At 39.2% G+C, this 21,591-nt stretch overlaps 1 protein-coding gene across 9 annotated transcripts in view; it reads right to left on the bottom strand.

Moving 5' to 3' along the window:
• The window catches only part of AFF3 (ALF transcription elongation factor 3), a 309,887-nt gene that overhangs the window by 127,157 nt on the left and 161,139 nt on the right, over positions 1–21,591 (bottom strand). For all 9 annotated transcript variants that reach the window (XM_072994485.2, XM_072994483.2, XM_078390317.1 and 6 more), the window contains 2 exons: positions 10,794–10,830; positions 7,183–7,234 (listed from right to left, as the gene is read on the bottom strand). In XM_072994485.2, the coding sequence (XP_072850586.2) occupies positions 7,183–7,234; positions 10,794–10,830 (89 nt within the window). The remainder of the gene's footprint in view (positions 1–7,182; positions 7,235–10,793; positions 10,831–21,591) is intronic.

Raw genomic sequence — 21,591 nt, 5'->3', positions numbered from 1 at the left:
GAAGTTCATACAGAATTGACATATCATGTCACACTCTCCCTGCATTCATCAGCAGTTAAGCATGTGTAGCTTGCATCTTTTATTACAAAATGCCTCCTGAACCAGTTTACTTAGAAAATGAGAGGGACTGATTAAATACATTTACCAATCAGAAGTCTATATTTTCCCTTTCCCTTTTTCCTTTTTCAGTCAAGGAGTCTCACTTGGTAGGTCACTTGCACCTCCTTCAAAACAAGGACACGTATCACCAAAAAGAGGACAGCTCTTTAAACAGAGGACAATCCGCCCTAGAGGAGGATATATGACTACTTGTTCAGCTAATGATGGAGCATATACACTGCAAATTTAGACAAATAATTTGAAGCATGAGTCTGAACACTAGAAGAAAGATCTGATACTGAGAAATTAAGTTGAGTATCATCTGCCTACAACCGATTTTAAAATCCATGAGACCAGACAAGCCGATTCAGGGACAACACAATAAAGTACCCAGAACAAAAGCTTGGTGAACCACAAGAAAAAAGATAGTCCAGATATAAGCACCCATAAAAAGAATGGCCCAACAAATAAGTAGCAAACAAGCTTAAGGTAGAATCAAAAAATTCTAGATTGTTAAGGGAAATCAAGCTGGCTGGATAGCTTAGTGGTTTAAATATTGAAAGCAGATGTTTGGAGTTCGATTCCCCACTGTGCCTCCTGTGAGTAGAGCCCACCCTGTGTGGCCTTGGGCAAGCTGCACAATCTCAGAACTGCCTCCAGAAGAAGTGAATGATAAACCATTTCCAACTATTTTCTATCTGGAAAACTCTGAAAAGGGGATGTAATAAATCAGAATTGCCTTGACAGCACAGGATTATTAAGACAATGTAGCAAAAACAAAATAACAGTGTTGAAGGCCAGAGAGGTCAAGAGAAATAAGAACAGAACATAGACCTTTTGACTAGCTTATTAGTGACCTTTGCAGCAGACATCTCAGTAGAATGTAAAGGACAGCGCCTGAACTTTGGTAGATCCAGGACCAAACTAGAAGAAAGTAAACTCAGTGAGAATAAACAACATGTTCTAGAAGTTTAGAACAAAAGCCAATAGAAAATCAAGGCAGAAATTATAGAAAGATAAGTGAAATCAAGAGGTGACATTTTAAGGATAGGACAGATTGTAGCATGTTTGGAAATGAGGCAGAAGAAAAAGACATGTTAACGATGTGTGAAAGAGGAGAAATAGCGACAGTTGCAATTGCACTCCAAAGAGGGGATGGAACTGGATGAAGAGGGCAAGTGCAAGGATGTGAGGAGGGCAATAAATGGGACAGCTCCTCATTTGAAGCCGGAGATAAATCTAAAAGAATAGGAATAGGAAAAGGAGCAGAAGCTGCAAGATCATGGTATGGATGTTACCATCAAAAAAATCCTGAGCTAAAAGGGAGTGAGGCATTGGTGATGGAGCTGACCTCAAAAGCGAGCTGAAATTGGTAAAGAGACGCTGAGGATTTCTGGCATTTGTGTGAATTAATGAAGAGAAATGCTACTGTTTAGCTAAAGAAAAAAAGGATGAAAAAGAAGAAATAACACACTTTTAGTAAATATATTTAGCCCATTTCTTAGTCCTCCTCTAGAAACACTCAGGCACCTGAGCACAGAAATGAAGATGATAAATACAGGGAGTAAGACATGACTGAGGGTGAGGAGGAGCAGCAGTGCATGAGCAAACGGGATTACATCTGACAAGAGTAAAAGAGATAATGGAATTCAGCAGAGAGGCGTAAAAGAATTGGTTTCCAAAGAGCCAATTGTCTTTGAGCAATTTGAAGAGGGAGGAAAAGCTTCTTTGAAAAACAGATAAGGAAGAGATACTGTTTTAGAATAAACCTTTCTTGGAGACTTGTGGCATAAACAGTTGCTTCTGGCTATGAGATTCCCCCTCCCTTCAGGTTTCCCCACTTGCTCTTTGGTAACGGAGTAATCTAGACAGGAAGGAGCTGCTTCCCTCCCCCTTTCAAAAAGACTTTACATTTAATGTTCCAGTCATGAATGGCTCTTTGCCTGATTCAGGATGGTAGTAAACCTGTCTGTGAAAGTAATGTTTGATTGAAGCAATAAATCCAGAGAAACGATGAATTAACAGTCATTGTGCCTAGGTATCTCCAGTTTGTGTGTGGCGTTTCAGTATGCAGAAGCAAAATTCCCTTGTTCCTTTGAGTTTATATCAAGGTTACGATTATTTCACACAGCTATTCTACGTGCTTTTTACTTATTCTTTACATTTATTTTGGGGAGATGAGACCCCCAAAAAACCTTTTTAAAAAGATGTAAGAAACTGTAAATATGTCACTTATATTCAGAAATATGATCAATTCCCATTTTACGGCTTAAATCTAGTAATAAGTTGCAACTAGAGAAGGTCATTGAATCAACTGAACTTGTTGACTCACCACTGATTCTATGGGCCTACTCTTGTTGTGGCTTACTACTTGATTTCAGCCACTGTTAGTAAACCCCAAAAAAGCTCCTTATAAATCTGATTTAGTAGTGAAGTCTTCAAAGCAGTATGTTTTAAATGAATAGTCTCAGATCCTTTCCCAAAAAGGATGATGGGGGGAAAAGAAAGAATGTTAATATAGTGAAAAGTGCACATCAGTACTTCCCTCTTCCTTTTCCATTCTATAACTTTCATGTTCCTTATCAATCCAAGCCACAGGGAGAGTGCTATAATAGGTTAACGTTCTCATGAATGATGTGGTGCAAGTAGCTTCCCCTTGGCGGTCCAGCAATTTGGATGAGACCGATTGATTCATGAATGAAATTCAGTTCATTAACTTGTCATTTCACTGAAGCAAAAAGTCCTACAGTTTGACAGAGACATCTGGGTATGATTCCAGCTAATGGAATTTCAATTCTGCCTCTGTGTTTACTGGATATCACACACCACTTATTCACCAAGTACTTTCAGGCACAACGTCTTCCAGAACCCTAACTGAAAGAGAGCAATGGAGGAAGCCCCACTGAAATGATCATAGGAAATAAATAGATAAATAGATAAATAGATAAATAGATAAATAGATAAATAAATAAATAAATAAGTAAGTAAGTAAGTAAGTAAGTAAGTAAGTAAGTAAGTAAGTAAATAAATAAATAAATAAATAAATAAATAAATATGTTAATGTACTTGCAGTGTTTCTCCTTTCTAAATTTAACAGATTGTTCACAAGGACAGATTTGAGCCATATTCTATGTAGTTTACCAGAGTGAGCCTCAGATGGCTCTAGGTTCCCAATGGCATAGAAGTCCATTCACCTCCATGATGAGGGATTTCAGAATTTCTGCTACCCTCATTTTTTATCAGCTGTTATTTGCCATGTTATCAAAGCCAAAACAAACTATAGTCAGTTTTGCCAGGATTATTTGAAATAAACACATTTTTAAAAAATTTAATTATTCAATCTCAAAAAATAATTTATAATTTCTTTATACTTTCAACATATTTAAATTATATTGTTGCAAAATAAATTCCAGAAAAGAAAAGAAGAAAAGAAAGATGGTTCACAATTTCTATGCAAGTTTTGCAGCACCAATTTTAATACAACCTAAATCTATCCATTCTGTATCCCAAATGTATATGTTGCCTAACAAGTTCTGTTCTGAACTTTTTTGGTCTAACAGTTACCATTAATGAGGCTATTCTACCATTACATGCTTCATCTTGAAAATCATGTAACATTAGTACTAAAGTATCCTGCTACAGAACAGAAGCCTAACTCCATCATGTGGAATAGCAGTAGCTATTGGGACATGCTTCCCTTCCCCAGTTATGGCTTTCTTGGGCACAGAAGACCTGCTCTGGAGATTTCCTGGCCTTCCAAAGCAGGTTTTAAATGGCATACAAAAGGTTGTAGGAAAAAAAGGCAAATTGTTCCCTTTCCAACTCAACTGGTGGAAGCAGTTTCCACTACTGGAAAACATGTATATCATGGATTCTGCACCTGCAACTGCATCTTCTTTTCTAGAGTGGTGGTTCCCAATCTTGGGTCCCCAGATGTTGTTGGACTAAAACTCCCAGAACTCACCAGCACAGCTAGTGATGAAGGCTTCTGGGAGTTTTAGTCCAAGAACATCTGGGGACCCAAGGTTGGGAATCAGTACTCTAGATGAATGGATATTATCTATCAATAGATAACTCTCAAAAGATATCTAGAAATAGGGATTCCTTGGCTAATGATTCCACTGCTTTTTAGCTCCAGCAAAAAGTTCTGGAACCATTACAAATAACAAGTTACTTGTATTACAAATAACAAGTTTCTTATAATTTGTTCCATGTTTTTAACATGGCATATTTATAACACTGAATGTTATAAAAGATTCAATTCTTTAAAAAAAAAAAAAAACAAAAAAACACCGCTCTGGTTTACGAATGTGAGATATTGTCCTTCTGTACCCATAATTCAAAGGGCCAGGGAATGGCCCAATGTTGCTGCAAAATATTGTGTCCATGTTGCCAAGCTTTATATAGCAAAGGGTAGCCTGAATGTTGACAACACTAATGGCAGCCGCCAAGATGGTCTACAAGACACCCTTTCCAGCTTACTGTACTATTCACACTTCTTGAAAAGCAGACCTGACAATTGCATTGTGTTTGGGTGAGAACTGGTGAAGTGATGAAAAAAGGAGTCAGCTTCTGGGCTTTTCCCTTGTGTGGTATTACTTTGTGGATGGTAAGTGCTGGGAGGCTCCTGTTCAACTCCTTGACTATTAGCTGGTGAGTGTCTCAGGGTACCATGATTCCCCATACTATTTCACATTTACATGAAAACCCTGAAAGAGGCTGTCCAGAATTTTGTGGTGTGGTAACACCTGTGTGCTGATGACACCCAACTCCATTTGCATTTTAAGATCTTCCAGAAGGCCCTTCTCTCCTGTGTAAAAATCATGTGGATCTATGATGATCCATGCTTTGGATGCACATTTCTGAAACACTGCAAAGCTATGCACTTGAGGATCCATTACTGTATTTCTGTGTTGTAGCCTATGGGCACAAAGAGGGCCTATGAATGGACAGTGTTTGAGGGTTATCCTGCAGAAAATCCTTGTGGGTCCATGAGGATCATCTTCATGTTTTAGCACCACTGCAAAGCCATGAGCTGAAGGACTTGTGATTTCTATTCTGTAGTCTGTTGATGCAAATAGGATCAATGATTTGACATTGGTATAGGGAAGATAACTTCTAAAAATCATATGTAAACATGTAGATCTGTAAATGATTGTTGTAGGTTTTTCGGGCTGTTTGGCCGTGTTATGAAGGTTGTTCTTCCTAACGTTTTGCCAGTCTTTGTGGCTGGCATCTTCAGAGGCCTGTCCTCTGAAGTTGCCGGCCACAGAGACTGGCGAAACGTTAGGAAGAACAACCTTCATAACACGGCCAGACCGCCTGAAAACCCTACAACAGCCATCATATCCCGGCTGTGAAAGCCTTCGAGAATACATAGATCTGTAAACTTAAAAACTACTGTGGAGCCATCATAACTTAATTATTTTTGCAATGTTACTTTAACTTGTTAGTAACTTTTACAGTTACAGGGTTGTGGACTCACTATACAGCAAAAAGGCACTTTGTGTCATATTGCAGCATTTCAGTTTTTTGGGAAATAGTGCAGTTGCTTTTCAAAAGTGAGAAAGTAAAGAGCTGGGTTTTTTAACGGTAACTTTTAACAGTGACTATCTACTATGGGTAGTCCTAGAACTATAACAATAATAACGATGTGTCAATTCAATTCTGACTTATGGTTACCCTTTGCAGGCTTTTCCAGATACAGAATACTCAAAATTGATTTACCATTCCTTGCCCCAGCTTGCCCAAGGCCACACAGGCTGGCTCCACTCACAGGAGGCACAGTGGGGAATTGAATTCCCAACCTCTGGCTCCACTGTCAGAAACCTAAACCACTGAGCTATCTATAATCCTAAACAATTCCTTTTTCAAATACTCTTTAGAGTACTGGGGAGTTTATCAGTAGTTTGATAGTACAGTAAATATTGAGATTAGACAACAAAAAAGCTCATACTATCTAAAGTCATGCTAAGTACTAAACATAAAAGGAAAAAATTGTTAAAAAAGAAACATAGTTCTCCATAATATCTCCAGATAACATTAAAACCACAGTTCTTTACAAAACTGGAACACATTTTGTTGAGTAAAGCAATTACCTAAATATTTTAGATTAACCTGTTATTCTAGGCCATACAGTAAATATGACCACAATTATTTATCCATCATGTTCCATAATAAAACTGGAAAGGCAATATTCACTAGGGTATGTTAAATGACTTTTTAGATTTGTCTGAGGGGCAATTTAAATATATTACTGATGTTATCAAGAACATGCAACACTAAATCACAGCTACTGCAGCTTCTTCACTGACTGCTCTTGGCCATAGAACAAACAGCAGAACCATACAAGATTCACATGACACTGCTTCCAGTTAATGCACTCTAAAGTTCACAGGTGTGTACATTAAAATCTGCCATTTGAAATAGGCAAAAAGATGAAAAAGTTTTAATAGAACTAATTCTGGCCATGTGAGCATCTGAATAGTGCTTGTATATTTTTGATATACAGTACTCAGTTCTTGGAACCCGAGTCTTTCCATTTGATAGAATGTTTTTAAATAGCATTTGTTTGGTATATTGAACTACAAAGGATAAATGGTCCCACTGTTATATTTCTGTCAATACAAACGGCACATTAGAAATGCACCTTCTGATCTATTTCTGTGCTGTTTTCGTTAATGCAGAATCATCAACAATTTGCATGAGGCAACAGATAGCTATCATTTGATTTTTGTAATTCAAAGCTGGTACAAGCTGCAGTCTGTTAAAATGACACAAATACATCAAAAAGATAAGATATGACATAATACCTTTCAGCCATTAAGCCAAGCTTTCATATGGAAATCTTCTCAATTTTTTATAAAGTAGTGCCATGCATACTTTTTTTAAAAAAGTACAGTATTGTTATAGAGACACTTTAGAAATCAAGGATTTCAAAGTTTACCAATTAGCAAACAATTAGCAAATGCATATTTAATAGTAAAAGTATTTAAAAATAGAGATAATCTCAAGGAGACTTGAACCTCTACAAATGAAACTTAGCTTCCTCTGTTTTCGACCACAAATATTACATGGACTTACGATGTATGTGATGCATTGTTTTCTGGATTCTTTGGTTCAATGTCACCTTTTCCTTGAGGGAAAAATGAAAGGAATATTAATAATAAGAAAGGAATATTAATAATAATCCATATTTGGAAATTTCTGTACTGTCTATTATGGTGTCAATTCAACAGCTTTTCAGAATGTGTCACATACATATACAGCTTCCTCTGTGTCAGTGAGACAAGATATGTTATACCCCGTCCGATCCCATAGACTTAGATTAACTTAGACATTTTTCACTACTCTGAACACACCTGATCTATCTCAATTTCAGAAGTCAATGAGCTCTGTACCTGGTTTGGTACATGAACTGGAGACCACCCGGAAGTAGCAAGGATATATAAATAGTGCTGGGAATAGTGATGGCTCACGACCAGGGCAAAAAGGATGGTGCTGTGAAATTCTGGGGTGAGTTTTTTCCCCTGTCCCTGTCCTTGAGCTGCCCCAGACTAGGAAAGAATCTTGCCTGAAACCCTAGACAGTGTCTGCTAGTCATTATTGACAAGACTGGGAACAGTGTTCTCACTCAGAGTTTCCTCTGTATATAAACACAAGTCCTAAGTATGGTGTTGAGGGCTGCAGAGAACACATTTGGAATTTCCTCACCAGAAAATAATGACACATTTTCTTTTCGTTTTTTAACACCCCCCCCCCCACAACTCTCTATATTATTGCTCAGGAAACGCAGTAATAAGAACTTTATTAAACACATTAATTTTGAGTTTGACTAAATTATTTTAATTTGGTAGGCAGTCTGCCACTACTAGTAGCTCTAGAGAACACGGCCTATAAAAACAGGGTTGCACATTTCCCCACAGTTCTGCATAGTTTTCAAGGTGATGTGATGGTAAAAAGCCCTTTCTGAGTATATTTGGCATTTCAGTCACCCCAAAATTGAGCACAAGTTTTATCAGCAATCTTCAGACGCAGTGCACATCCTAACTCACCTGATAAATGGTTTAAAGTGGCAATAGTGAAGGAAGATTTCTGCCTAGCCAGATTAGTTATTCTTTTTCCTATCATGGGCAGGGGAGAGGGGAGATCATAGACCTGCTTGACACATCCCTTATAAGCCATTTTGGAAAAATACATCCTGCTTTGAGAGAATTAAAAGTTTGTAGGGAACTAGTGGCAGCAAGTGGAAATGCCTGCTAGCAGCATTTGTAACTAGTGTGCAAACACCAAGGAATAATCAATTTTCGTGAAGTGAGTGGTCTGTCACTTAGTGTTGTTAAGCTGTAATTATATACCCATTTAGCTGGAATAAGTCCCACTAAAGTCCGAAGGGCTTACTTTTGATTAGACATGTATAGAATGGCACTGTTAAGGTGATAACTCTAGAGTGAGAAGCACAAAGTCTAGGGTGGCCACAGAAGGTGAAATGCCTTGGAAAAATGACATGCAAAACATTTCAATACAGATTAGAATCTGAATGAGAATCAGTAATTAGAAACTGCATCTCAGAATGCAGAAGGAAAACATGCCTGCAGTATGTATTTCTCTTGTTTGATTTACTACATCTACTTTTTACCAATTATCTGGATGAATTTCAACAAGCAGCTGGCAATATCCACTAGTACATCAATGTCTTTGTTCGTTTCATGTATAGCCTATCTTCTACTATTTGGAATATTCTATTGGTTATCTCCCTCACGAAGGAGGAACACTTATTGCTAGGAGACCATTTGCATTAATAATTTCAGGCTGTACAGAAAGCACTGTGGTGGTCTATAGATAAAAGTGTAATTTCAAGAGACAGGCAATTATACTTCAACTGCTGGAGAAGGAATTCTGAAAATGAGTTACAGGTTTCCTTATTTTTCATGAAATATGCGGCAACTAGAAGCTACTGCTATACTAGGTTTTTGAAATAGCCTGTTTTTAAAATTTAAAGTTTCTAAAGTGGATGGAAGTGGCGTTGTTTAAAAATTAAGTGTGCGTGTGTGTTTGTTTGTGTGTGTGTGTGTGCGTGTGTGTGCGTGCATGTGTGCCTGCGTGAAAGTATATAGTGTTACAGAAGAAGACAAAAGCATTGATATGCACTGACAGTCTTCTCAAGATCATGGCATTTCCCCCCTTCTACTTACTAGAGTTTTTCTAAAGTACAGGTAGTACAACAATGACAATAAAATTTGGATATATGCAAAGTTTCTAACTGGAAGCAAATCATGTGTAAAACAATTTACTGATGTCCCTCTTTCATGGTGTTCCATCTTCAGCACTAGATACTTCCTATAACTACAACTGTACTGATTATTTGGCTTTCCCATTTTATTATTCCCCTAGACTTTCACAACACTACCAAGCACTTGCTGGTTTCATCCTACAAATTCGTACACTGCTTTTCATCCCTGATCTTCCCTTACAAATATGCCATCCTGTATTAAACCAAAAGCCCCCTAACATTTTCATTTCTGAATACATCTCACCTCACTAAGTAGGTGACCAGTCATTTTCAAAGGATATCTAGTGGCGCAGATGCATTGTTCACTGTCAAATATAGCTCTTGTAATTTGCAGATCGTGGAACCTGCCGCAGTAGAGGTCATAAATCTAATACAATGCAGCTTAAGACAGTGGTGCTTTTTTTGTTATGGGGAGGCTAAGAGCCACATATTTTTATATGCAGGGCAACGTTAACACCAATTGGAGGAGAGAACCAATAGTTCATCTTATAAGAGTTTGTTTGTTTTTATTCCAGTACAGAGGTTACATGTTGGGCAAGATTTAAACATCATGAAATCACCATTTTGAGGCTGCATAGTGATGAATTTGAGTGCCAAAAATGATGGACTCTTAGGATATAATTGCTTGTTCTTAAAATTAGTTAACCTAACAGTGCAATACTATATCTTATGTCTAGTCAGACATAAAATCTATTAAACTCAGTGGGACTTGCTCCTAGGTTAAATATATACAGGATTTAACATCATAAGAGGTTTACAAAAGGAAAATTTGCTGTTCCCTCATCCTCTTATGTTCCTTAAAAGCTTGGGTTGCCCTCTTGAAAAATAAGGGACGAGATATATGGCTCCAGAGTTAGAGGAAATTGCCCCAGACTGGATGCGGAAGTTATCTTGAAGAAGTTTCTATGTTTTTAAAAACAACAACCTCAAACTCTCTCTATGCCATCTCATCCCGTCCTATCCCACATTGTTCAGAAGGGTTCCTGATGCTTCAGAGCATTTCTTTTTGGGGTTGGTGGGTGGGTCACAGATTATCTTCCTTAAATTCACCTTAGAGTTCAAACCGGCATGTATAGTGTAGTGCATCTGATACATGGGTATTGTGTGATATTAAAGTTTATATACCCATCAGATAATAAAAGAAGCCAAAATTTCAGCAGTATTTAGATGAAATTCATCATATTCAGCTGTCACTGTTTTAGAAAAGGACTGTCAACAAGATTATTTAAAAATTCAGTCCATTTTCTCCAAATGCAGCAGAATGAGTACAACTTATTCCATCCATATTCCACCAAGTACTAGATCCATATTCAAAATAATATTTATATGTATATTTATTTATTATGTAGGTATAAAATAACATCCCCATTAAACACAACCGCAAAATGAAGGTTGTTCTTACTTTGATTGCTGTGTTCTGTAGAGGCATACTGTGAGTCCTAAAAGAGCAAAGACATGAGTTGATTATAATAGCGGATAAGTTAAAAACATAATATAATACAGCAATCACAGGCAACATTAACAATAGCATACATTGTTCATTTTAATGCTCAGGTGAATACACGGAGGCTCCCCCCCCTTGCTGCACATAGGGGAAGAAACGGGTTTATTGCAGAGAGAACCCTCTTTTATTCACTCGGGGGGGGGGAAGCAAGAAGAGAGAGTAGGAGGAAGCTCACATTTCCCTACAACAGGAGTAGTCCATGGGCCACAAGGGCTCCTGAGTCCAGCCCCCAGCCCCCTGGCACCTCCAAGTGTTTAGCACTTGCAAGAGTTCCTTGTAAGTAAGATGCACAGGGGGGACAATTCTGGCACCACTCTGTCCTACAAAAATATTCATTTTGCATTTTCTGAGAGTGCCTGTAGGATGAACCATGCTTTGCCTTGGAAATCCATGTATTCCTAGTATTTGCAATGGGTTTTGAATAAACTGGACTGTGAATAAATGTGTCAAATAAAAATGTGTGTCTAAAAAAAATAGCACAAATGTGAAAACCTTTTTTAATTTTGAAACTGTAAAAGCTTTCATATGGAAAGGGAAAAGTCTTGCAATCAGACACAGAATCAAGACATGACAGGACTGCTGGTGGGATTCTGACAAATGTGGCAAAAATTAAACTGGTATATTTGCATATTCTGAGGGTTCAGAGATGATGTGGCATGTCTTGGTAAATCTCCTTGGTTATTTTTTGAGCAGAGCTTCACTCATTTTCAAACTCCATTCCCATCCAGATGGGGGTAGGAAAAGCATGGGGAAAGTTCTTATTCTGTTCTGCTGCTGAAGCCCATGCAAACAGATCCACTGTGAAGTCACACCTGGGAACTCGGATTTCCCAGATGAATTTCCACATAGGAGTCAGTGGAGAGAGCGAAGGAAATTGGTACACAGTCTTGTTTGCAACTGGTTAAGGTTCCTCTGCTGTGGATGTCCAAATCTGCAAGAGGCACAACTACAGTATATCAGAGTTACCTTAACAAGCTGTAAAAAAAGCCCATTAGCAATGTTATCCTCACTCTCAGGTTTGAGGAAGAGAGGATTCAGATGGCAGCCAGTTTTCCATCTACTGTCCTTCCTTGTTGCTGGATGGAATGGCTTGAAGTAGAACAGCTGCAAACCCCTCAGTAGATGAATAAAACTGTATGCATCAGCATGAGTGATCACACCTCCTGAGATGATTTGAATGCATTTGCTGCAGAAAAAGAAGTAGAAGTCCCCAGCAGCAGACTTAAAAATGTAGGGGTGGTGGTGAGACTTTTGCCTTGTCTTGTACCTTGTGTCATCAATGGAAAATAATGCAAATCTGACCATGTCAATCCTGGAACAATTCCCAGGTTATTTGTCAATGTAGTCACTTCCTAAGTAAAGACAGCTCTGGAAAGTACCATATTTTTCCATGTAAAAGATTATACTTTTTCCTATAATCACTGGAGGAAAAATTGAGGCTTGTCTTTTACACGGAAGTAAGCTAAGGAGAAAACTGTGCAGTAGCAAAACTGCCTACCCTATGCTCATCAGTGGGAACTGCAGGTACTGTATCTCCATGCCGGGACTCACCCCCTCCGTTTCTGCTTCTGCTGCTGCTTCACAGATCTGAAGCAGCTGGTGCTGTTCCTCCTTGTCTGCAAGAGGATCTAGAGTAGGGTGTGCATGCACACTGTGGGGCTTAGGAAACGGAGGGGTAAAGCAGCAATGAAAGGGCTGCAGGATTGCAACCCTTTGATCCTGCAGCCCTTTCATCACTGCTTTACCCCTCCATTTCCTAAGCCCTGAATGGAGGGGTAAAGCAGCAATTTCCTAAGCCCCGTGGTGTGCATGCACTCCGGATCCGCTTGCAGGCGAGGAGGAACAGCACTTTACCCCTCGACTTCCTAAGATCACTGCTTTCCCCCTCCACTTCTGCAGCTTACGCTGGGCTTAGGAAGTGGAGGTGGAAAGCAGCGTTCAAATTTTCTTATTTGGGGTTGGAAAAGTGGGGGTCGTCTTATACATTGGGTCATCTTATACATGGAAAAATATGTACTCTTTTCCAAAATATATTAGGACAGAGTAAACATAAACTAAAAACAATGTAGTTTTGGAACTAGAGCTTCCAGAATTCCCTAGGCAGCATGGCCACAGCTGTATAGTCCAAAAAGTAGCATAACTAAGCACTGAGCAAAAGAGATGTCACACTGCCAACTATTTTGATGTTTTCATAAAAGAGCTTCATCATTTTGGCAAATCATTGTGCTACGTTTTCTATGCGTGGGTGCAATCAGATGGGCATTTGCCCCATGGTTTGGTCTAGTTGGGAATGGGCTGGTTTGCACTTTATCCTGGCGACCTCACGATGTATGTGCCAGGAACTGCCTCTGATTGATGCCTACTCTCTCTTTTTGGGTTCTTGTCAGGGGTGCTTTTTTGGTGCGACAGGATTTTGATTCACTTCTAGCATGTTTAATTGTTGGATTGAAACAAAGTGGCTGCCTGTCCTTTGCTGAAGTAACGTAACATTATTGAAGGCTTTCATGGCCAAGATTTGATAGATAGTTGTGGGTTTTTCGGGCTGATCACCATCATCTCCTGAAAAGGACAAACAGCTATAAATACTCAACTATCCAACAAACAGCAACAGAGCATGGACAGAGTTCCTACTCCAGTCCTCTGAAGATGCCGGTCACAGAGACTGGCAAAACGTCAGGAAGAACTACCTTCAGAACATGGCCAAAGAGCCCAAAAAACCCACAACAACTAACTTAACATTCTTGAGAAATGGAAAGCTTCCTTTCTACTCATCTGCAGAGAGGAAGGAAAAGAAAATTTTGCATTTCTTTTTAACTGTTGCTAAAATATTTATTGTTACTTTGAAAGGGCTGATACACTATTTCAGCCAGCAACACACAAAAAGAAATGGAAAGCTTCATTTCCCTTCTCCAGAGGGGAAGCAATGCTTCCCATTTCTCAAGATTGTTAAACAGCTTGGGCAAAACACTGTGCAAGAGACAGGAAGGGTTTTGTTGTTGTTGCTGTTTTCTTTCCCTTGCACAAAGATTCAAGGATCACTCTAAATGGCACACGGAACCTTGAAGGGTGGATATTTAGCACACTCTAGACCAGTTCAGGGTGGGATAATTCAGTTGTCCTGTTCCACCCGATGTCATCTCAAATTTGTTTTGAATAATTCAAAGCAATTAGAAGACTTTTAAAAAGCAGGTACATAGTAAAGCCTTTAATATTTTGCATTTGGAAATGGTTTGTTGATTCCGAGACTGCATCCATGTAGGCTTTCCTGATCTTTTGACTCCTAATACCTGAAAATGGCATTCCGGTTAAATGTAAACAATGGGAAGTACTGTTTTCAAAGGCAGATTGCCTGCTTTTCCAGAACATTTCAAACAAAACAAACTGCAACAACAAAGCTAATTAACATAAATATGTGTGGTTTTAACACTGAATAAGGATTAACAGCTTTCTAAATTACATCTATCCAAAATCATGAGCTATTTCAAGTAAAGTAGTCATTAATGGTTGGCTGAGTCATAGAATAAGTGAGACACATTGCAATCTGCCTCCAAACCCTCACAGCAAAATATGTTTCACTTGTTTAGAATCATAGCCCATCCTATCAGTAAATTTGAGAAGCAACGACAATTATGTATAAAATTTATTCTCATAGTTATTCACTGTTTACAGTTATTTACATTTCCAGATAGGAAATAAAGGTTGAGATATGTCTTAGGCCACCTAGTAAATCTAGAGATGATGAATACTGAGCTCTTGTTTGCTATATGAACAAAGGTTCTGCGGGGCAGTTGTTAAAACTCTGAAAGCATGCAGAATTTGTTTATTCATTTAAAATATTTTTCCAGCCTTCCTCCTTAAAAAGAACCCAAGGTAGCATACATCATTAAAAGGAAATATTTAAAAGCTAAAAACAGTAAGTATACAAATATTAAAAAGAATAAAAAATACCACATTAAAAATGATAAGCAGAATCTACATGAAAAACACATTCAAAGCAACAAGGTATGACACTCCATTTAAAACCTCTCTCAGATCTCCAGTCATTCAGGGAAAGCCTGTCTGAAGAGAAAGGTCTGCTTGTGGAAGGACAGCAAAGATGGGGCAAGCCTGGCCTCCTTCAGGAGGGAGTTCCAGAGTTTGGGAGCAGCAGCAGAGAAGACTCTCTCCCATGTCCCCACCAAACATGCCCGTGAGTGTGGTGGGATGGAGGGAAAGGCCTCCTATGATTATCTTAACACCCAGGCAGGCTCATAAAGGGAGATGTGGTCTTTGATATAGCTTAGACTTAAGCTGTTTAGGGCTTCACAGCTTAAAACCAACACCTTGAATTGTACCCGGACTCAGATTGGCAGCCAGTGGAACCGTTGTAACAGCAGAGTTATGTGACAATGGCTGACTGCCACCTGTGGGCCTGAGCCAGGGGTGTCCACCTGAAACCCCTTACAATCCCATACAGCATGACTTCAAAATCTAGTAGCTTCAATCCCAGCTGAGCTGCTTTGCCTTTATACCTGTAAATCTGATTACATTTGACAAACATTTGCAGTCGGTTTCCCAGAGCATGGTACTAATATAGTGTTTGATTGTAAACAGATTGCTTTAGCTTTATTAGTTTATTCAGTTTGCTGCGACTTATCTTCCATAGCTGAAAAATTCAATGTACCAAGCAAGAAACAATACAGTTTTTCAACTGTTTCTGCATGTTAGTGGAAGCATTTATCCATTTATTCTGGAGTTTTTGAGAGAGCTGGCAGAAGAATTCCTTCCTGCTTTCAGAACCTGAACCAATGGGGATAATCTTTTACCCCAGTACATTTAGAATGATGGTAGTATATCTCATCTTACCTGGACGATGACAGGTGATCTGCAGAAATTCTCACAGATCATCCGCATAGAAAAAGGTATGTTTAAGCCAGAAAAGATGGCTCAGAATGACAACTATTTCAGCCTTACTGGCACATTTTGAAAAAAGGAAAATCTCATACCCCTTGAAAATGTTCTAGATTAATGTTCACTGGATTTCAGCCTCTGTCCTCTTAGAAAATATCTCACAATCAGTAGATTGTGGGTCTCCAAGCACCCTCCTTGCTTATCCTTAATAGGATACTCCCAGTGTATATTTGCCTTGAAGTGTTTCAGTTTATATATGTTATTTTAATAATCAAATTTGCATTCTTTCTAGTATGCTACATCAGAAGTTATAGTGTGGCTGATAAAACCACTGAATGTTCCAAGATTAAATCAATTATTTCCCCATAATCTGTCTCTGTTGGTGTCATTAGGGTGAGTCCTCGGGTTTTACGTCCAGGGCCTCACAAACACTCCATCTTGAGATGGACTCAAATGCTGATACTGGGCCTGTTTGTCACTGCTCTCTGCATGTGCTCCTCTGTGGGTCATCATTTGTGCATGATGGCAGAGGGGCTGTGAGGCCCTGGACTGCGAACTTTGAGGCCTAGTCATAACTACATATAACCCTAATAAGAAAAAAGACATAGCTATCTATTGAAATATCGGTTGTTGTGGGTTTTTCGTGCTCTTTGGCTGCGTTCTGAAGGTTGTTTTTCCTAACGTTTCGCCGGTCTCTGTGGCCGGCATCTTCAGAGGAGTGCTTCAGAGTGCTGTCCTCTGAAGATGCCAGCCACAGAGACTGGAGAAACGTTAGGAAGAACAACCTTCAGAACATGGCCAAAGAGCCAGAAAAACCCACAACAACCATTAGATCCCAGCCGTGAAAGCCTTTACGAATATATTGAAATATCCTTTTCTTCTTATGATTTTAACAAGTATTTTATAGGCAGGGTAACTGGTCAACCCATTGTTACAAATATTTCAATTTATTACTTAAAAAAATATCTTTGGGCATGAGCACAAAATAGTGCTGATACATTTTTATATTTAAATTAAAATATATTTCATATACTTTGTATTTCAAATAATATATATTTAACTCTAGAAACATATTATCCTTAGTGTATATATAAAGAGTGCTTAGTAGAAGCACTTATCAGCAAGATATTAATCTCTAGATCAGACCACTGTAACCTGCTCTACGTGGGGCTCCCTTTGAAGCTGATGCAGAAGCTTCAGGTGGTGCAGAATGCAGCGGCCAGACTACTTACTGGAGTGAGAAAACACCAACATATTTTTCCTGCTCTGGCCAAGCTGCACTGGCTACCACATCAACTTCAAAGTGTTAATGCTTACCTATAAGGCCCTAAACGGTTTAGGACCTCGATACTTGGTGGAACGCCTGCTCCCACCTAGATCTACCCGGATCACCCACACAAGTCAGGAGGTGAGGCTGAGGAGCCTAACGCTGAGGGAGGCCTGGAAAGAAAGGACACGAAATTGGGCCTTCTCGGCAGTGGCTCCTCGCCTCTGGAATAATCTTCCTCTGGCAATTTGTATGGCCCCTATGCTGGGCACTTTCAAGAGTCAACTAAAAACATGGATGTACATTCAGGCCTTTCCTCCTGTCAATACTTAATTTTTTCTTTATTCTTTTTTTTTCATTTATTATTTGTTTTATTATTGTATGTGTTTGGATTGTTTGTAAAATCCTTATGTTTTTATTGTATATACTTTTATTGGAAGCAGCCCAGAGTGGTCAAACAGACCAGATGGGCGGGATATAAATCAAATAAATAAATAAACAAATAAACAAATAAACAAATAAATAAATAAATAAATAAATATAATTAATTAATTAATTAATTAATTAATTAATTAATTAATTAATTAATTAATTAATTAATTAATTAATTAATTAATTAATTAATTAATTATAGAAGTAAACCCCTTTTTATTTATGTATGCAAACTGGTGCTATTATTAAAAAGCCCGTGCTCATTTGCTTTCTACTCAGATTGGCAAGGAGAGTTGTTGTTTGGTGTGTTGGAGCCTAACATAACAGGATAGTAGAAGCAGTTGTTGAGGACAAAACAGTGGCAGGGTGGGTAGGAGAAAAGACATTTTAGTTGTGTGGATCAAAATCGAAGTAATATACAATGAGAGTCTTATGGCACCTTGTGGCAAAGATTCATCAACATACTTTATGCATCCAGTGAAGTGGGCTACAGCCCTCCAAAGATGACACCACATTTTTCTTTAAGATGCTACAAACTCTTTTGTTATTTTCATTACAACAGATTAACATGCTTAGTCTCTCTGGAAATTAAGGCAATTTATGTGGGCATCTAAATGTTGAATAGGAAGTCATTATTTGATCATTATGTCCAGGGTCTTAAAAAAAAATCACCCAGTACCACTAAGGGCCTGATCCCACTGGAAGAACAAAAAGCGAGAGGGATTTTTTTTTAAAAAAAAATTAAAGCTAAAGTCACAAGGACTTTAGCCTGAATCCAAAACTTTTGGGTTGGTTTGTGTTTCCTCACTGCTGCCTTGGTCTGCCTTGGAAAGGCAGGAAATGGAAAGAGGGGGCAAGAGGTGAGAGTGGGAGGGGAGGTGTGGGGGCAGGTGATTGAGAGGAATAGAATGTGGGAAGGATTTGGAGGGAGCAAAGAGAAGAGGTTGTTTGAGGGATGGGGTGGGAGGGGAGGAAGGTGGTGAGGGCTGCAAGAAGAAGGAAGGAAGGAAGGAAGGAAGGAAGGAAGGAAGGAAGGAAGGAAGGAAGGAAGGAAGGAAGGAAGGAAGGAAGGAAGGAAGGAAGGAAGGAAGGAACGCTGGGCTGGGCTGGGCTGGGCTGGGCTGGGCTGGGCTGGGCTGGGCTGGGCTGGGCTGACTGATAGTTTTTTGGCATGGCATCAGCTTTTTCAGCAACAGGACATGATGTTTAAAGAAAAATCATGCTATCTGTTACCTTCAATTATGATACACTCTCACTGTGGATTTTGGATCCTATCTTCTTCAAGAGATCCAGCATGGCACTTTTCCTTTTCTTTCACACTAATAGTTCAGAGAGATCTTGCCAAGAACTTATTGCTAAGTTTTTGGTCCTAATGTTGCACTGAGAGCTGTTCTCTCCAATGCAGCTCCTAGAAGGTAATTTTAGTGGAAGGGGATGTTGAGGCTTGTGTTGTGTTTTGGAGGAAGAAATGACGCACAATACCATGTTTATATTCCAAATATGTGCATGACTAAAAATGGGTAAATTTTTTAAATGCACATAAGCACACTTTAGGCAAATTTGTGCACTCTGAGAAATTGCACACAGAAATATACACAAATATCTGGACAGTCACAAAAAGGGCCTTGTAATCCAGTATAGAAACTTCATGGAATAAAATTCTAGTGGGAAAATAAGAAACTTCAGAAGCGGGCTAATGTATTTTTCACATCCCAGTATCTACTCCTAAAGTCATGGTGGAATTGTTTGTGTGTGTGACTTCTAGTTTGTTTGAGCATGATTAGAGCAGAGATTGGCAACATCCACAAGTTCGGGAACCAAGAGTGGTGCCTCTCTGAACCTTAGAGGTCTGTACCCCACTACTCAACACTCCCTAACTCTTTTTTCTTTTTTCTTTTGCAAAGCTTAAAAAGCCCCCTCAGAACAATTTTCCCATATTTTGGCCACCCTGCCCTTTTAGGTCCTGGAAGTTCAAACTGAAAGTGTTTCGTTCCCCCTCTCCCCCCACCCCAAAAAAAACACAAGTCCCTAAGATCTAAAACTATTTGAGCCCTTCCAAAACACCATGAAACTGCTCCTGCATTTTCAGGAGGACAGAGGGTAGCTTTTTGTCAAAATATTTGGAGAAATATCTAGAGGCAGAGGAAAGTCCGGATGCTGAAGGGCTGCACTGGAGACCCTGTGGGCCATAGGTAAACTAAAGGATCCATTTTGCGCACTCCTGGATTAGAAGAACTATAGCGCTGCACCCTCCGGGTAGGTGGGGCTCGTCAGCCATGGAAGGCAGCCCATCTAGGAGAAGGAAAACTCTGATTTCAAACCTCCACTGCCTTGTGGCTATATCCACTCATGGAAAAGGCTTCAGGAGTTAACCTCGAGGCAAAATCCGGAGCTGGAGTCCCGAAGGCAGCATGTGTCGTTCTGCCAACTCCTGCGACATTGCTGGAGCCAGTTGTATTGGCTCTTGCCTTTCCATTGGATCATTTCAGTAATGTGGAGAGGGGGGATCTGCTGCTTGGGTAACAGCCTATCCTCCACATTACCTTACCTGGGCTTCATGTTCTGGAGAGGACACTCCTCGATTCAGAGCATGTTACCATAGTCTCTTGAGACTGAAGGATGCCTATGATGAGCGCTGCACCCAGTGACTTCAATCTGCAAGGTTCCATAGGTTGTTTTTTCTGCTAATTCCTATGTTAGCCTTGCCTTTCACCAGACTACCTGCTTACCCTGCATCCCCAATCAATCTGTAAAACTGAAAAAAGAATTCAGCAAAGAAGTACAGTAGCTGGAGACAGAATTGGAAAACAAAAGGAACTCTAAAAAACTAGTTCTTCCACACCATTAACCCCTCAGCTGAATTGTAGCCAGTAAATCTAACTTGACATTAAAAGGCCCTTTTATTGTTATACAGCATAAACAATGTGAATAAACTCACAATTTACAGATAATTATTTAGGTTTGATTTCTAGAATGATATCAAACAAACCTGACTGCAGCTAGAACAGCCATTGGAATTCTAATTGCCTATTTAAATTTCAAGCTGTCAGACTAATAATTAGCTGAAGTACAGGTTAAAAGTAGTTCACCGTGCCTGAGGACTATCATCAATATTATATATTTAAACACAAATGAGCAAAACCTATTACTTCCTTATCCAGATAGGTGGTTAATTTGGCCCATCAATTCAAACTCTTTAATAAATCTTGTAAATGGTTACAAGTGCTTATCAAAAGAATAAAAAAAGTAAAAGTCAGCCAAACCTCTCTGGCTGTCAGAATGTACAAAACTGATAGTTTTTCTGGCATTACGTTTCTCGTAGTAATGAAACTTTGCACTTCATATACTTGCCTTGCAATGGTAATAATGACACAATGCAACATTTATTACAGAATAACAGCACTGGAAGGGGCTTATGATGCCATCAAGCCTAACCCCCTGCTCAGTGCAGGAATCCAAATAGAAGCAGATCTGACAGATGGTTGTCCAATTTTCTCTTGAATGCTTCCCGGTTTGAGTGCTCACCACCTCCTGAGGTAACTGGTTCTATTATCATACTGCCCTAATGGTTAGGGTGTTTTTCCTGACATTCAACTGAAATCTAGCTTCCTGTAGCTTGAGTCCATTGTTAGGTGTCCTGCACTCTGGGTTGACCCTCTGCAGAATCAAAAGTGTGTTGCTGATGCTTTGCAGAACAGAAGGGCTGGTAGGGGTCTTGCTGGCTAGCATTAGCCAGCAACACACATAGAGATCATTTGAAAAAGGGAACAGCGTTTTGACTGAAAAAGTGCAAAAATGGGACTGAAGCTGTAAATTGTGTGGATGGGCAAATTCACAGTAAATAGGTCAAGAGGCTAATTTCAAATGAAGATTCATAAAACAGCTGCAGCATAAGTAGACTTACATTAAGTGATAGTTTGAAAGAAAAAAGGCACAACATGAATAGGTTGGAAATGCTTTGACGACCTGGTCTTTTGGCTAAGTTTGCTGAGCAGATTAATTGTATGAGCTGTTATTCAAGATAGTAGATTGAGGGACACTCCAGATCTTTTTGACCTTCTTTTCAATCTTTGGGGGTTTGTTTTTCCTGGTTAATATGGGTGCAGA

Source organism: Pogona vitticeps, chromosome 3, assembly GCF_051106095.1.
Source record: "Pogona vitticeps strain Pit_001003342236 chromosome 3, PviZW2.1, whole genome shotgun sequence".
Lineage (NCBI taxonomy): Eukaryota > Metazoa > Chordata > Lepidosauria > Squamata > Agamidae > Pogona > Pogona vitticeps.
Note: the sequence above shows the minus strand (reverse complement) of the source record. Positions and strands in the feature narration are given on the sequence as shown.